At 69.9% G+C, this 16,950-nt stretch overlaps 1 protein-coding gene across 4 annotated transcripts; it reads left to right on the forward strand.

Annotated features, from left to right (window-relative positions):
* The first annotated feature begins 206 nt into the window (after positions 1-206).
* On the forward strand, positions 207-16,925 carry SLC4A2 (solute carrier family 4 member 2). 4 transcript variants are annotated; one of them, XM_061997275.1, is made up of 24 exons: positions 256-269; positions 830-905; positions 6,796-6,929; positions 9,861-10,029; positions 10,112-10,347; positions 10,445-10,569; positions 10,669-10,895; positions 10,988-11,124; positions 11,337-11,517; positions 11,603-11,738; positions 11,901-12,081; positions 12,174-12,288; positions 12,363-12,547; positions 12,649-12,862; positions 12,946-13,170; positions 13,272-13,420; positions 13,552-13,746; positions 13,826-14,053; positions 14,145-14,234; positions 14,388-14,554; positions 14,807-15,060; positions 15,268-15,437; positions 16,103-16,276; positions 16,394-16,925. In XM_061997275.1, the coding sequence occupies exons 3-24, from the start codon at positions 6,870-6,872 to the stop codon at positions 16,472-16,474; spliced, it is 3,699 nt and encodes a 1,232-aa protein (XP_061853259.1). In that variant the 5' UTR covers positions 256-269; positions 830-905; positions 6,796-6,869; the 3' UTR covers positions 16,475-16,925. The 4 variants fall into 4 exon arrangements, with proteins under 4 accessions (XP_061853261.1, XP_061853259.1, XP_061853262.1 ...); XM_061997278.1 differs by having other exon boundaries at positions 10,457-10,569; XM_061997277.1 differs by lacking the exon at positions 830-905 and having other exon boundaries at positions 207-269.
* The last annotated feature ends 25 nt before the right edge of the window (positions 16,926-16,950 follow it).

A 16,950-nucleotide genomic window follows, 5' to 3' on the forward strand; every position in this document is an offset into this window, starting at 1 on the left:
GGCCACGCCCATTGACACGCCCCGGCCACACCTTCGCCCCCGCCCGCCGCGGTTCCGGGTTCGATCCCCGCGGCCGCCGCCGCCTCCCCCCGCCCCGACATCAGCACCAGCGGCACCGGCAGCAGCGCTCTGTGCGGCCCGGCAGGGACGGTGCCGGGACCGTTCGGAGCCGCCTGGTGCTGCTCCGCCTCGCCTCGCCCCGGCGCGCTCCCGCCGCCGCTCCTCGCCGCGGGGCCGCGCAGACCCTCCCGGCACGCCTGGACTCTCCGGTAAGCGGCGGGAGCGGGAGCCGGAGCCGCGCTGGCGCCCGCGGGGCCGGTTCGGTGCCGGTGCCGCCCGTATCGCCCCGGTGCCGCGTCCCGCTCAGCCCCGCTGGCGCCGCGCTCCCGCCCCGCCGCGCCCCGCCCGCTGCCGCCCGCTGCCGCCGCTCCGCCCCACGCCCGCCCCGACCAGCCGCGAGAGCCTCGGACCGGCCCGTTCCCCGTAGCGGCTCCTCCTGCAGCAGCGGCTGAGGCCCCACCCGCGGTCCCGCCTCCCCCCACAGCCGCCTCGGGGACCCCTCGCAGTGCCCCGCGGGGTCCCAGCCAGGGTCTGAGGTACCCCGGTGTGCTGGCATCCCCCCGCGACCCCCCAGTCCCCCTCCACTCCGGCTCCCGCGGCTGTCCCGGCCGGGGTGTCGCACCTCGGCCCCTTCCCACCGCGGCACTGCCCGCGTTCCACCCTCCGACGCGGCCGTCGGGGCAGCGGGTGCCCCCCCGGGACACGGCGGGAGGCGGGAGAGGTGGCGCCGGCACCGCGCTGCATCCCTCGGCGTCTGTTTGTTTTGCAGCGGGTGCCGGAGCGACGCGCGGTGTGTTCCATGCGCTCCCCTCCCCGCGCCTGAGCCCGACGGTGACCTGCGCCAGGTGAGAGACGCGGGGCCGGGGAGCGGCTGGGACCCCCCGGGCACGGCCGTCCCGCAGCCGGCGGGGGAGCGGCGCTTCCCCCGGAGCCGCCATGTGCCGTGCCGGGTGCCGAGCGGCGCTGCCCGCTTGCGAAACGCTGCCAGGGCTTGTGCAACGCCGGGCGCGGGGCCAGCCCCGCTGCTCTCCCACTCTTGCGCTGGCGTGGGCTCCCACGGCCCCGCACCGGGGTCGTGCTGCCCTGGGGCAGAGGAGTGACGGGCGCTCGGGGGACACAGCACCCGTGGCTGCCGCGGAGCTGCTTGGTGCAGGCAGGAATGAGGGCAGAGCTGACCCCAGGGGCTGCCTCACACCTCCCGTCCCAGAGAGACCCTCGTGTTCTCTCGTCTGGTGTCAGCACACAGGAATGCTGCAGGTGGGAACTGTGTCAGTGCCTCGGTGGTGGTCCCCAGGGCTGTGGGGCGGGGTCTCTCCCCCCCCCCCCCCCCCGTGCAGCGGCTCTGGGCATGAGGGGCTATGGGGTCCTGCTAGGAGATCAATCCTGAGGCTGGTGAGGGCCACCCAGCCCCGCTGTCGTGCCCTTCAGGGTCACTGCACGGCTTCAAGCAGCTGCCAGGAGTGTGGGATGTGATCGCCCTAACAACCCTGCTGGCACCGGCACCGGTGCCTCCCCGCAGGCAGCCCTTCCGCCCCGTGGGGCCTGGCCCTGAGCCCGGGCAGGGGCTGTGCCGGGCGGGTTCTGCCCCGTGCTGCCGCCGATCCAGATGCCTCCTCCCTCACTGCCCTCCTGCCCCGTACCGGGTCCTGCCTGACCATCTGCCCTCCCGAGGGACGCTGCTCCCAGGGGCTGTGGGCTCCAGCTGCCCCAGGGGAGGTTGAGGCTGGAGCTGAGGCAGAACTGTTTCCCTGAGAGGGGTGTCAGCCCCTGTGCCAGGCTGCCCAGGGAGCTGGGGGAGTGCCCAGCCCTGGAGGGATCCCAAAGCCGTGGAACAGAGGTGCTGAGGGCTGTGGGTTAGTGGTGGCTGTGACAAGGTGAGGGGAAGACTGGGACTCCAGGGGCTTCAAGGGCTTTTCCAACCAGAACACTTCTGTGATCCTGTGAAAGCCACACTGGTGGGGGATGTGCTGTACTGTGCTGCTGTGGGGTGGGCTCAGGGCTCCCCTGGGCAGGCAAGGACATTGCAGGGGACAGGGGCTTCAGGAGCATCCTGCAGACAGGATGTGGAGTGGCCCTACAGCCGCCTCCATCCCCTGCAATGTCCGAGGGACAGGCTGGGAGGGTCCAGCGCAGCCCTGCAGCAGCAATGGCCCCCGGCCCGGCCAGCGGAAGGGAGGGAGCCGTGGGAGCTGCTGCCTGGCCGGGTCCCGTGCTGAGCTGCGGGCTGGGGGGATCTGGCTGCCGTCCCCCCGCCGCCCCCCGCGAGTGCAGCCCTGTCATTAGAGGGGGCCGGGTGGCCACAGGGACCGGGCTGGTTGCCTGGGGCTGCCGCACTGGGGCTCACCAGGGGCGCTGAGGCTGGTCTAGGAGGAGAGTGGGCTGCCCCCAGCTCCTCCTGGCTCTCTGCCCCACATCTGCCTGCCCCACAGCCCTCATCTCATGTGCCGCGCTGCCTATCCTCTTGCATGGCCCCGAGCAGCGCTGCCTGCACAGGTGAAGCCCCCCTGTGCCCATTTATGGGGCTGTGGGGTCGTGTCCCCCCCGTTCCCCCCCCCCCCACACCCCCCCAGGCTGGTTGCTCCGTGGGGCAGGAGCATGGCCACTCTGCTGGCGCGTCCCTGGCCGCCGGCTGCCCCCGAGCCCAGCGGGAGCCGCGGCGCAGAGGTGGGGCTGCCCGAGGAGCTGCTCGGGACTTGGCACCGTCGCTCTGTTTGGATAGAGTGGCCTGGTGCAGGCTTGCCGAAACAAAGGCTCTCGCTGCTGCCGCCGCCGCCGCCACTGCTGTGTTTTTTTTCTTCCACGCCGATATAAAAGCTCCCAGCGCTCGGCAGCACACGGCACAGCGGGGCAGAGCCCGGCCGCCCCCAGCCCCAGCCTGGCACAGGGAGCCGGAGTGGCCACACGCTGGCCCAAGGCCCCGCTGTGCCAGGGACTCCTACTGGGGCACGTCCCCATCCCAGGAAGCTGCAGCAGCGGGAGCGTGGCTGGAGCCGTGGCCTCGCCAGGTCTGCAGGTGATGGGGTGAGTGGGGCACAGTTGGCTGCCGGGGGGCTGGTGGGTGCTGGGGAGTGGCACAGATGGAGTCGCACCTCCCCCGGCCCTCGCAGCTACAGGTGGGCGAGTGTGTGGCCTTGCTGTGGGTGCACAGAGAGGCAGGACCAGGGAAGAGGTGGCTGTGCCTCCCCTGTGCAGGGCTGCGACAGGGACAAGAGTGGGGACCCCTGACCAGGACAGCAGGAGACTCGAACGGGGGGCTGGGGCTGCATGGGGGGGGAGGGGGGTCCCGTCCTCCCTGGGATAGGACCAAGGGGGCAGTGACAATGGGGTGGCAGGGGGCTGGCAGCTGTGGCGTGTGGTGATGGGGGCTGACAGCCATGGCAGTGGGGCAGTGGGGGGCTGAGAGCAACGGCAGGAGGGAGCACAGCACCGGGCTGCATTCTGCGGTGTCCGTGGGCAGCCCCTGCCCCAGGCGGCTGTGCCCGCCCTGCCTGCCACCCCCTAGGACCGGTTCCCGGGCACGGCGGTGGCACGGCGTGGGTGTGGGCATGGAGCCGCGCCGTGATTCATCTCCCGGATCCGGCGGTTTCGAGGTCGCGGGGCCGGAGTCGGGGGAGGATATTTTTGGTGGCAGCTTCTAAAGTTGCAGCGTAGCAAAGCTCTGCTGGGGCGGGAGCTGCACCGTGGGCAGCCTCATCCCGGCCCAGCTCTGTCCCACAGTGCCCATAGTGGGGATTCAGGGGCTGTGGGACCCCAGCTCCCAGTGCTTGGGGCGCAGGACCCCCCAGAGCAGCCAGGTGAGCTGGGCAGGAGGGAGCAGCCACCCGGGCTTGCGCAGACCCCATGAGGCTGGGGAGTTGGTGCTGTGCTCCCTGGTTACGGGGGGGGGGGGGTTGTACCGCCTGCCTGGAGCCCCCCCCCAGGTCCGGCACTGCCCAGCATGTGAGGGGCTGCTGGGGCTCTGGGTCCTTGTGGGTGCACAGGGGAGCTGGAGCATACTGCCAGTGCCCCCCTCAACACTGCTCTCCATTTTAGGGTGCAGGGAGCTGGGGTGCAGGTGAGAGGCTGGTGTATGGCCACTATGGGTGCTGGTGGTCTGTGCCAGAGCTGCCTGGTAGTGCCACAGAGCCTGGGCACCGTTGGGGTACAGATGCAGCTCTGCCCATGGGTGGTGGGAACCAGCGCAGCCCCGGGGGCAGTGCCAGTGCTGGGGTGGCTCTGCTGGGACTGGCTTGTGGCTCCCATGCCTGGGATGTGGTAGCCCCGAGGAGCAGCTGGGCAAGCGTGGCTGTGGCACAGCATCCTCTCCCTCCTGCAGGCTCGGACCAGGCTGTGCCCGAGGAGAACGTCCTGGTGGGAGCCGGTGTCTCAGCAGTGTGTGACGTGGTGAGGGGCTGCAGGGGCTGAGTGCCCGGGCCCCCGCTTGCCCATCCGCTGCGCCGGGGAGCATGGGGCACGTCGCCCGGCGTGATGGGCACAGCCTGACCTGTGCATCACCCTGCTGCGATGCCGCCTGGAAAGTGGGCACAGGCAGCTGCCGCGGTGCCCAGCGCGGGACGCGGCGTCAGCCAGGCGGGCGCGGGGAGAGCCAGCACTCGCTGGGCACGGCGCGGTGGGCGCCGTCAGCCTTGTGTCTGCCGAGGGCACCGACGTGCAGGGCAGGGACCTGCTCCGGGCGCTGCCGCAGCCCGGGCGCGGCGGTGCGGTGCCGTGGCACGGGGAGCGTGCCCCGCTTCCCGTCCCATCCCTCCCGCGGGGTTTGGGTCCGCGCTGTGGACGGGCCGCCCGGCCGGGGGGCCGCGGGAGGGCTGGCGGCGTTGCCTCGCTTCCCGCTTCGCTCGACCCGCTCTGCCGTTCCGGTGCTGGCGGCGGGGCCGGGGGCGTGCGGGGCAGCCCCCACGGCGTGAGACGAGCTCTCTAATCGGCTGAGCGGATCAGGCGGGCAGGCCGGGGCTGGTCCCAGGAATGCGGCCGCGGTGGGAGCCGCCGAGCCGGGCGCTGCCGGTAATTAGCCGGTGCGGCGCTGCCAGCCCGCGGCCGCGGACCTGCCCCGCTTATCGCAGCGGCTCCCTCGCACCAGGGGCCATTGTGCTGCGCCGCAATGGTGCCGGCACGACACCGCCCCGGCACATCCCCCAGCCTCAGCTGGGCTCGCAGCCGTGCCCAGTGCCCAGAACCACGCGGCGGCGGTGGCGCAGGCACCAGCTCCGGCAGAGCCGCGGCTCATCGGAGGGAGGTCCCTGGGGAGCCGGGCTGGCTCCGGGCTCCTCTCGGCAGGGCTGGCACGAGCCTCTGCGCCGTTGCCGGCCGGTGGCCCGGTGAGTCACTGTCACCATGGAAAGCAGAAGTGCCTCGGTGACTGCCCGTCACCCTTTCCAGCAGGGTCAGGCCACGGGCTGCTGGGCACTGCGTGTCCCTGACAGCCACCCACCCTGGCACTGGCTGGTCAGGTGCCCTCGGGGTTGAGGGGCTGGCAGGGCCTCAGAGTCAGGAGCCCCCTGTTTTGGGTGACAGGCTGGCACCCAACTCCCCCCACGCCAGGAACCAGTGAGAGTGTGGCTTGGGGTTGCTGCCCAGCTCAGTGCTCCCTGAGAACAATCCCAAGTGTGTTCTCAGGGCTCTAATCCCCGTGAGCTGCCAATGGGATTAAGCCCAAAAAGCTGCTTAGGGCCAGGAGCAGAAGCCTTCCCACCCTGCAGCCGTGGCACCCACCAGGACCCAGTGCTGCAGGTGGGACGGCAGCACCGGCCGTGATGCTGTAGGGTGGTCAGTGGGAGTTGTGCCAGCCAGCACCATCCACCCTCCTGTGGGCTCTTCCCCACTCGAGTGTCCCAGAGCCCCTGCTCCTGGCAGCTGCTGTCCCAGCACAGGGCAGCCCTTGCACCACCTGCACTGCTCCGTGCCCTCGGGGCTGGGGGAGACATGGCTGCCTGGGACTCCCAGAGGGGTTTCGGCTGCTGGCCCGACGGGCGCCCTGGGAGAGTGGCCAGGCAGGTTGGCCAATCTGCGCTCCCTCGGCTGGAATGTGGCCGTGCTGGCTCCGGCCCCAGATAGGGAGCGGGGATTAGGGAGCAGCCAGAGCCGGGCAGTGCCAGAGCTCAGAGGAGGTACGATCTGGTGCCACTGCCGGCTCCTGGAGCCTGGGCACGGCCACCCTGCTTGTACCCGTGGCAGGAAGGGTACCGGTGATGGTGACGAGGATGGTGATGGTGTGGCACCCATGTGAGACGCAGTCATCCGTCACCACCCTCCTCGGTCCCTGCCGTCACGTGAGGCCGCCTCCCGCAGCAATAAACACGGCACGCCGGTGCTGGAGGGGTCAGCCGGGTGCTCAGGGAGCTGCCGAGGGGCAAGTGTGGGGCGAAGATGACCGGTGGGCAGGTGTGGGGGGCTGGGATGGGGGTGCTGGGGGGCTCGCAGGGCTGGGGGGGGGGTCCCTGGCGTCTGTGCAGGGGGCCGTGGCTGCTGCCCCCCCGAGATCCCACTGAGTGCCTGCCCGGCCCTGTCCCGCTGCCCCGGCTCCGCTCCTCTCCCGGCGTTTGTGTTGGCTTCTACTCTCTAGCTCCCACCGGCAGCCAAGACAAACGAGCCTGGAGCCGGCCTGAGGCCAGCCTGCCCACATCCCCCCTGGGCGTTGAGGGGGGCCAGATCCTGACCGCTGCGGTGCCAGGGGACGGAGATGAGTGGTGGCCACAGGGGAGCCGTGGCCCTGGCCTGAGCCCCCATCTGTGCCCGCAGGTTATGCTGCGCCGACAGCGTCCCCTGAGCCCCCGTGAGAAGGAGAAGGGCTGAGGCAGCCACGTGCCAGCACCATGGCCCACTCCCAGGTGTCCTCTGAGATCCACCACATCGTCTCCTCCGCCTTCCAGAGTGTAAGTGCCGCGGCGGGCACGGCCCCACGGCTGTGGGTGTTGGTAGGGCCCTGTGGCACCCACCCTGTGTCACAGCTGTGGGGCAGGGCTGAACCCCCACTGCACCCAGCCCGGGGCAGGGGGTGCCTGTGATGCCGGTGCTGCCGGGGCGCGTTGGGCTGGTGCTGTAGGCCGTGCTGATGCCACTCAGCAGCCGCAGTGTCTGTGGTGCCGGCGGTGCCAGCGTGCCCTCAGCGTGGGGTGTGGGTTTGTGTGGGGCTGCCGGGGACCAGAGTTAATGATTAACCCTTTGCCTGGTGCTGTTTGGCAAGTCCCCAACGTCGCACACGTGACTGGGGATGGGACCTTGCGTCCCCTTCCATGGGCTCCACCACCCATGGATTTCCTCCTGGGCCACCGGGTAAGCCTCGGCCTCGCCTGGCCTGGCGAGTCCCCCATCCTGCCAGCACCGGGCCAGGACGCCCTTCCCGTCTGTGCCAGGCCCGGAGCCATGGGCGTCCCTCGGGACGTGCCGGGGCACAAGGGGACACGGGGCCGTGCTCTGGCCCCGGGAGTGGGGTCGGGGGCGGCTCAGCCCCGCTAAGCGCTGGCAGGTGTCCCCGGGCCACGGCACACGTGGGGCTGTGGGGTCTCAGCTGTGCCAGCCCAGCGGCGAGGCGGGTTGGGCGAGGGTCCCGGTGTCACCGTGGGAGGAGCTGGGGCAGCGTGCCGGGGTGTGCGGCGCGGGCACGGCGGGGGTGGCGCGGCGGGAAGCTCAAGGTCATCTTGAGGCTGGCAGGAGCCTGGGGCTGGGGCAGGGGGCAGGGAGGGGGCAGCGCAGGGGGGATTGGGGGGCTGGTGGGGGGCAGGTGCTGCAGGAGCTGCCGGACGGAGAACGGCAGGTTCGTGGGGCTGGGGCTGGGGGAAGGGGGTGATGGATGTGGCAGGAGCACAGGGGGATGTGGCAGAGAACATGGCCCGACGCTGCCATCGTCCCGGGGTGGTCTTGGTGCTGTGAGTGGTGGGGGCAATGGGACGGGAAGGCTCTGCCCGTCCCCAGCCACCCCCGTCCTGTGGGGCTGCTGGACACGGGAGGGCTGGGGGGGTCGGGGCTGTGGCAGGGTCCTGGCAAGGCACGTGCCGCCGGGTGGTCCCCAGGCAGAGCCTGGCACTGGGGTGACCCTGCCCCCCTCACGCTGAGGAGGCACCGTCCTCATAAGCTCCCTCAGGGAGCTGGGACCTCCCTCCCTCCCGTGTCCTGCGGGGTTCGTCTCGGGGGGGCCGTGGCAGAGGGTGTCGGTAGCGCAGCCCCCGGGCCGGGGAGGGGCACGAAACTCTCGTCTTACCGGGGTGCGGGGGGGCACGTTCCCGGGGGAAAGCCGTGCGTGCGTTCCAGGGGTGCGTCCCGGGGGGCGGCAGCTCGGCCCGTACAGCCCGCGGCGGGGGTCTCTGTGCGGCCGCCAGCACAGCCGGTGCTTCCCCGGGGCCCCGCGCATCCCCGGGCGGGGGGGAGGCGGGAGCGGGGCGGCTGTGCGTGCCGCGGCTTTGCAGCACCGCGGGGCCGGCGCCTTCCCGGGGGTCGCTGCGTTGCCGGCGCGCCGGGTCGCTCCGGGGGGCGGGGGTCGCAGCTCGGCGGGGGGGGTCGGTGCGTTCCCGGGGGAGGGGGGGAACCAGTGCCAGCCGGTGCTGCGGGCGCAGCCGGTGCCCTCCGCCGCCGCTGTCACCTTGAGGCGGGCGCGGGGCGGCTCCGTCAATATTTGGCGAGGCCGGGAAGGAGCCGCCGCCCCCCTCCGCCCCCCGGTCCCCCCCTGCCGCCCTCTCCCCGGCCGGGCCGGGCCGCGCCGCCCCGATAAAGCGCTGCGGGAGCTGCGGCGGGAGCGCGGCTCCGCCATGACTCAGGTAGGACCGGCCGGGCGGGGACGCGCACTCCCGCACCCCCCAGCCCGCATCTCGCACTCCCCGCCCCCAGCAGCCCCCCCGACGCGTCCTCGGCCACCCCCAGCCTCGCACTTCTGTACCCCTATCAGCCCCCTCACCCTCCCCACCAGCCCAACAGCCCCCCACCGGCATCCCCCCCCTCCCCAGCTGGGGTGTACCAGCAGCACTGGGACGGGGCACGGCCCCGGGGGCACCGCGGGGGCAGGGGCTGGGGGACATGGCACCGGGGCACGGCAGGGGGGGTATGCAGAGAGGCACGGCAGGGGGGTGCAGGGGTGCACGGCAAGGCACGGCACCATGGGATGGCAGTGGGGGTGCTGGGGGGTGCACAAGGGGGTACAGCACTGGAGCATGGCAGTGGGGGTGCAGGGGGTGCACAAGGGCGTATGGCAGCGGGGTACAGCTGTGGGGGTGCAGGGGGTACATAGAGGGGTGCAGCACTGGAGCATGGCAGTGGGGGTGCAGGGGGTACATAGAGGGGTGCAGCACCAGGCTACGGCAGTGGGGGTCATGGGGATATGCAGGGCTGCACGGTACAGGGGTATGGCTGTGGGGGTGCAGGGGGGGCACTGGGACATGGCAGTGGGGGAAAGGGGGGTGCTGGGGGATGCACAGAGGGGTTTGGCACAGGGGTACAGCTGTGGGGTGCAAGGGGTACACAGCAGGATACATCACTGGGGTGTGGCAGTGGTGGCGTAGGGGGCACAGCTGTGGGGCACAGCTGGGTCTGGGCTGCCTGGGCATAGAGGCCATGGGGGTGCATGGAGAGAGGGTGACATAAGGGCACGGTGCCGGGGCTGCCAGGTTGGGGCTGTGCCCCAGGGGAACATGGCACTAGGTGTAGGTGTTGGGGCCCAGGCCTGCAGCAGGGTGCAGGTCCCTTGGGGACAGGACCTTGGGGAACCCGGTAGAGCTGCTGTTCGGGGCAGCCATCATGCGGGGCTGTGGCACACGGGGGCTGGCAGCGGTGCCGGTGGTGCTGAGTGCCTGCTCAGTGCCGCTACCTGCCCACAGCCCGAGCAGGAGGCGCTGGGTGCCAGCTCACCCGTGTTCGGGGAGGAGGAGGAGGAGAAGGACCTGAACAAGGCGCTGGGTGTGGAGCGCTTCGAGGAGATCCTGAGCGACGCACACCCCCGCAACGCCGAGGAGGCCGGGCGCAGCTACGGCGAGGAGGACTTCGAGTGTGAGCAGAGCCGGGGGTGGGGGGCTGCGGGCAGGGGGCAGCGGGTATGGGGCAGGGCATCAACCCCAGCCTGTCCCTGCAGACCACCGCCAGTCGTCCCACCACATCCACCACCCGCTGTCCACGCACCTGCCCCCCGATGCCCGCCGCAAGAAGGGGGTGCCCAAAAAGGGCAAGAAGAAGCACCGCCGCGCCTCCGTCCCCGGAGAGACCCCCACCATCGAGGAGGCCGAGGAGGATGAGGACGAGCTGTGCGACACGGAGATGGAGCGGTCGGCAGAGGAGCTCCTGCAGCCCGGCCCGGCCGAGGCCGTGCAGGTGAGGGCAGCGCTGGGGGTGGGGGGGAGCGGGGTGCCCCCCCGGGCTGGGGGCTCTTGGGGCAGCAGTGGCCGGTCCCTCCCGAGCCCCGTCTCAGTTCTTCCTGCAGGAGGATGAGGTGAGCGACTACCGGGCAGAGGAGCCGGCGGCTCCCGCAACGCTGCCGGGATCCCCTGCGGAGTCCTGGGGCTCTGCATCCCCCCGGGAAGCCCGGGCAGGCAGGTGAGTGGGGCTGGGGCTCCAGGGGGCAGGCAGGCAGCAGGGCTGTGGGGCAGAGTGGGACAGCAGGGCTGTGCTCTGAGCCCGGCGCCTGCCTTGCAGCCCCGATGCGGAGGAGGGAGGTTTGTCAGAGGTGGTGGCGGCCGCCGATGGCGGCTCCCCCGGGCGCCCCATGGCCAAGTCGCAGCCGGGGCACCGCAGCTACAACCTGCACGAGCGGCGCCGCATCGGCAGCATGACGGGCGCTGAGCAGGCGTGCTACCAGAAGATGCCGACGGACGAGTCGGAGGCCCAGACGTTGGCCTCGGCCGACCTGGACTACATGAAGAGTGAGCGAGTGGGGGGCACACGGTGCCCGGGGCTGAGCGCTGCCCACGGGGCACCCACTCACCACCGTCACCATCCTCCCTGTCTATGGCAGGTCACCGCTTCGAGGACGTGCCGGGGGTGCGCCGGCACCTCGTCCGAAAGAGTGCCAAACCACAGGTGGTGCACGTCAGCAAGGACCACAAGGAGCCCAGCACACGCCAGCGCAAGCAGGACCGGCAGCCCCACGAGGTGCAGGGGGCTGGCAGGGGGGTCAGGGCTGGGGGACTGGCAGTGGAGGGTCTGATCTTGGGGGCTGGCAGGGGGGTCAGGGCTGGGGGTCCCAGCATGGTGCAGGATGGAGCAGTGGCTGAGTGGGGCATTGCAGAGGGGGCTGCCTGCACGCAGCCCCATTTCCCAGGGTGGGTCTTGCTACCCCAGCATCAACCCCCCCGTGCCTGTAGGTGTTTGTGGAGCTGAACGAGCTGGTGGTGGACAAGAACCAGGAGCTGCAGTGGAAGGAGACAGCACGCTGGATCAAGTTTGAGGAGGACGTGGAGGAGGAGACAGACCGCTGGGGAAAGCCACATGTAGCCTCGCTCTCGTTTCGCAGCCTCCTGGAGCTGCGCAAAACCCTGTCCCACGGTAGGGAGGCAGGGCCAGCCCCCCAGGGCCTGGGCAGTGAGGGGGTCCCAGCCCTGCTCGCCTCAGCCCCCTCTCCCTTGCCCAGGGGCTGTGCTACTCGACCTGGACCAGAAGACGCTGCCGGGGGTGGCTCACCAGGTGGTGGAGCAGATGGTCATCACCGACCAGATCCGGGCTGAGGACCGTGCCAATGTGCTGCGGGCGCTGCTGCTCAAGCACAGGTGAGCGTGGGGGGCGGTGACCCACAGCCCCCCCTCTGCCAGGCCCCGCTCCCCGCAGCCATGGGGCCGCGTTGTCACCGAGGTGCTGTGTGCTGGCGGGATTGGCTGTGCCAGGCTGCCGCCCGCTCTGCCACCACCGACAGCCCCAGCTTTGCCCCGCAGCCACCCGAGTGACGAGAAGGACTTCTTCCCCCGGAATATCTCTGCTGGCAGCCTGGGCTCGCTACTCGTGCACCACCACAGCACCAACCACGTGGCCGAGGGCAGCGAGCCGGCCGTCACCGAGCCCCTCATCGCCGGCCATGCCGTGGAGCACGACACGCGGGTCGATGTGGAGAGGGAGGTGAGCCCCATGGCTGTACGGCACCGTCCCCGGCACAGCCTCACCCTTGGGAGGGACCCTGACCACATCCATGCCGTGCTCTGTCCCTGCAGAGGGAGGTCCTTACCCCCACGCCGCCGGCTGGCATCACTCGCTCCAAGTCCAAGCATGAGCTGAAGCTGCTGGAGAAGATCCCAGACAACGCCGAGGCCACGGTGGTGCTTGTGGGTACGGAGGGGCTGCGGGGTGGGGGGTTTGGGGGCAGCCTGCCGGACTCCCCGCTAACGCCCTGTGCCCCTCAGGCTGTGTGGAGTTCCTGGACCAGCCCACCATGGCCTTCGTGCGGCTGCAGGAGGCCGTGGAGCTGGACTCGGTGCTGGAGGTGCCCGTCCCCGTGCGGTTCCTCTTTGTACTGCTGGGCCCCAGCAGCACGCACATGGACTACCATGAGATCGGGCGCTCCATCTCCACCCTCATGTCTGACAAGGTCAGCACCACTTTCCCGGCCACGCTGTGGCCCTGGGGCTGGGCTCCTGGCCCCGTGGTGCCCCGGGCTGGGGGGCTCTGACCCCGCCGTCTCCTCCACAGCAATTCCACGAGGCCGCCTACTTGGCCGACGACCGGCACGACCTCCTCAACGCCATCAACGAGTTCCTGGACTGCAGTGTGGTGCTGCCGCCCTCCGAGGTGCAGGGCGAGGAGCTGCTGCGCAGCGTTGCCCACTTCCAGCGCGAGATGCTGAAGAAGAGAGAGGAGCAGGAGCGGAGGCTGCTGCTGGAGCCCAAGTCCCCCGAAGAGAAAGGTGCCGGCGGGGCCGGGAGCAAGGCGGGGGCTGGTGGGGGTGGGCGACAGGCCGGGGTCTCACCGTGTGCCCGCGGGACGCAGCGCTGCTGAAGCTGAAGGTGGTGGAGGGCGAGGGCGAGGAGGAGGACGACGACCCGCTGCGGCGCACGGGCCGGCCGTTCGGTGGGCTGATCCGCGACGTGCGGCGCCGCTACCCCAAGTACCTGAGCGACTTCAGGGACGCGCTGGACCCGCAGTGCATCGCCGCCGTCATCTTCATCTACTTCGCCGCGCTGTCTCCGGCCATCACCTTCGGAGGGCTGCTGGGTGAGTGCCGGGGCCACGGCGGGAGGGGCTGGCGCGGGCTGTGGTGCCGGTGCCGAAGGGCCCCATCCCGCCGGCCGCGCCTGAGCCTGTCCTGCCCGCAGGAGAGAAGACGCACGACCTGATCGGCGTGTCTGAGCTGATCATCTCCACGTCGCTGCAGGGTGTCCTCTTCTGCCTGCTGGGTGCTCAGCCCCTGCTTGTCATCGGCTTCTCGGGGCCACTGCTCGTCTTCGAGGAGGCTTTCTTCACGGTGAGAGCCGCGTGCCGGGCAGCGGGGTGGCACCGGGGCACTTCCCTGGCACTGTGGGTCCCCGCTCCCCGCGGCTGCTGACACCCGGCCGTCTGTCCTTGTCCCTCTGTCCGTCCGTGTGGCACCGGCAGTTCTGCACATCCAACGACCTGGAGTACCTGGTGGGGCGTGTCTGGATCGGCTTCTGGCTCATCCTCATCGTGCTGGTCATGGTGGCCTTCGAGGGCAGCTTCCTGGTGCGCTTTGTCTCCCGCTTCACCCAGGAGATCTTCGCCTTCCTCATCTCCCTCATCTTCATCTACGAGACCTTCTCCAAGCTGGCCAAGGTGAGCCGGCGGGGCCGGGCCGGGGGCTGCAGGGCAGGCAGTGGGCAGCACCCGCCTGAGCACCGCCGCGCCGCCGCAGATCTTCCAGGAGCACCCCCTGCATGGCTGCCTGCGCGCCAACGGCACTGAGGCCGAGGCCTGGAGGAATGACAGCAGTGCCAGCACCAACGGCACGGCCGCCCGCACCACCGCCAAGGTGATGGGGCAGCCCAACACCGCGCTGCTCTCGCTGGTGCTCATGGCTGGCACCTTCTTCATTGCCTTCTTCCTGCGCAAGTTCAAGAACAGCCGCTTCTTCCCAGGATGGGTGCGTGGGGCTGGTGGGACGGTGGTGTGGGGCCAGTGGGACAGCGGTGTGGGGCTGAGCCAGGGGAGCTTTGACGCTGCTCTGCCCCCAGATCCGACGGCTCATCGGTGACTTCGGGGTGCCCATTGCCATCCTGGTGATGGTGCTGGTGGACTACAGCATCCAGGATACCTACACGCAGGTCAGCATCCCTGGGTGGGACCCCCCACCCCACACCCTCCTTCGAGTCTGGCTGTGGTGGGTCCTGGTGCTGCTGTGCCCCACGGTCACCCCTTGCTCTGGGACAGCTGCACACAATGCCCCCAGCCCAGCATTTCTTGCCCCTTCCCCACAGAAGCTGAGCGTGCCCAGCGGGTTCTCAGTGACGGCCCCGGACAAGCGGGGTTGGGTGATCAACCCTCTGGGTGAGAGGAGCGACTTCCCTGTCTGGATGATGGTGGCCAGTGGCCTCCCTGCCGTCCTCGTCTTCATCCTCATCTTCATGGAGACACAGATCACCACGTGAGGGCAGGGGCAGGGCTGGGGCCAGCAGAGCATGAGTGTGGCGGGAATGGGGCAGGGTGTGCCGTGCCATGCTGAGCTGTGCCAAGCTGTGCAGTGCCCCGCTATGCCACACTGAGCTGTGCCAAGCCATGCAGTGCCATGCTGGGCTATGCCAAGCCATGCTGTGCCATGCTGAGACATGCCAAGCTGTGCAGTACCGTGCCAAGCCCTGATAAGTGGTGCTAACAGTCTGCCTTCCCTTGTGCCCAGGCTGATCATCAGCAAGAAGGAGCGGATGCTGCAGAAGGGCTCCGGGTTCCACCTTGACCTGCTGCTGATCGTGGCCATGGGCGGGTTCTTCGCGCTGTTCGGGCTGCCGTGGCTGGCGGCGGCCACAGTGCGCTCAGTCACACATGCCAACGCTCTTACTGTCATGAGCAAGGCCGTGGCGCCTGGGGACAAGCCCAAGATCCAGGAGGTGAAGGAGCAGCGTGTCACTGGGCTGCTGGTGGCTGTGCTCGTCGGTAGGTCCAGCCCTGCTCTGTCCCACATGGCTTTTGGGGGGCCTGGGGTGGGGGCCACAAGAGCTGGGGTGCCACTGGTCACATTGGTGCGCCCTGTCCCACGTGGGTACCGGTGACACAGGATGGTCCCTGAGCATGGGGGCACCGTGCAGGGAGCAGTGGGGCCGGGGGGATACGGGCACCATGGCTGACCCCGCACTGGCCCAGGGCTGTCCATCGTCATCGGGGACCTGCTGCGGCAGATCCCACTGGCTGTGCTCTTCGGGATCTTCCTCTACATGGGCATCACCTCCCTCAACGGCATCCAGTTCTACGAGCGCCTGCAGCTGCTGCTGATGCCCCCCAAGCACCACCCTGATGTCACCTACGTCAAAAAGGTCAGGGGGGTCCCGAGGGAGTGGGACCGAACGGGCAGCAGGGCTGGAGCAGGGGCTGGAGCATGAGGATGCTGGGGAGGGGCTGAGGGAATGGAAGTGTTGAGCCTGGAGGAGGCTGAGGGGAGACAGGAGCACTCTCTAACACTCCCTCACAGGAGCCTGTGGCTGGGAGGGTCTGTCTCTGCTTCCAAGGGACAAAACAAGAAGGAATGGGCTCAGGCTGTGGCAGGGGAGGGTTAATTGGCCATTAGGAACAGCTAATAACTAAGAAAGAAGTAGTAATAACTAATTAATAACTGATATTAATAATTCATTCCTTAGCTTTAGTAATTAATATATAATGATGAATTAATGCCCTGAGAGGGGTGTCAGCCCCTGTGCCAGGCTGCCCAGGGCCATGGGGGAGTGTCCAGCCCTGGAGGGATCCCAAAGCCGTGGGGCTGAGGTGCTGAGGGCCAGGGGTTAGCAGTGGCTGTGGCAGGGTGAGGGGAGGGCTGGACTCCAGGAGCTCAAAGGGCTTTTCCCTTCCGTGATGGGGGCTGCAGCTGGCCAGGGGCATCCTGCGGGTGTGGGCAGGGGGTGTCTGAGGGCAGACCCCGTGGGGGCCGTGTCCTGGGGCGCGGGGCACAGGGATGCAGCAGGAGCTGACACCCGGCGCCGTGCAGGTGCGGACGCTGCGCATGCACCTCTTCACCGGGCTGCAGCTGGGCTGCCTGGCCGTGCTCTGGGCTGTCATGTCCACCGTGGCCTCCCTGGCCTTCCCCTTCATCCTCATCCTCACGGTGCCGCTCCGCATGTGCCTGCTCAGCCGCATCTTCACCGACCGTGAGATGAAGTGTGTAAGTGCCGCTGGCGGGGCTGCGGGTGGGGGGCGAGCAGGGGCTGGGCAGCGGGTGAGCAGGGGGTGTGCAGAGACGAGGAGCCCCTCGCTGCCCTCGGCCACCGTCTCCCCGCAGCTGGATGCAGACGAGGCCGAGCCCATCCTCGATGAGCGGGAAGGTGTGGACGAGTACAACGAGATGCCGATGCCGGTGTGAGCGCGGCAGCCAGCGAGGCGGCTGCGAGGCCGGGCACGGCCGGGACCCCTCCGCCGCCCCCGCGGGCTCCTGCCAAAGAGCCGCGGGCCCAGGGGCTCGCCGGTCCCTGGGGAGCGAGCCTCGGGTCCCCCTCGGCGCATCCCGACCCCCAGGGGCTGAGCCCACGGCCCCGGGCTCGCCCCAGACAATCAGGCGTCGCCGCGGTGTGTTTAACGGCGCAATTGACACGGCAATAAACAGCTTCCCCGGCAGCTCGAGGTGCGGGGGCAGCCCCGGCCCCCTGCCCGCGCCGCGGCTGTGCCAGGGCTGGGCTGCTGCCGCACCGGGTGCTGGGGGCAGGGGGCTGCGGCTGCCCGTGCCCAGGGCCGAGGCTGAGGGCTGCAGCCCCCCCGAGCAGGGGCCGGCCCGCGCAGGGGCTGCAGCCCGGTGCCAATAAACACGATGGACTTTGCACACTTTTCACCGGTTTTACTGTA

This window comes from Colius striatus, chromosome 5 (assembly GCF_028858725.1).
Source record: "Colius striatus isolate bColStr4 chromosome 5, bColStr4.1.hap1, whole genome shotgun sequence".
Taxonomy (NCBI): Eukaryota; Metazoa; Chordata; class Aves; order Coliiformes; family Coliidae; genus Colius; species Colius striatus.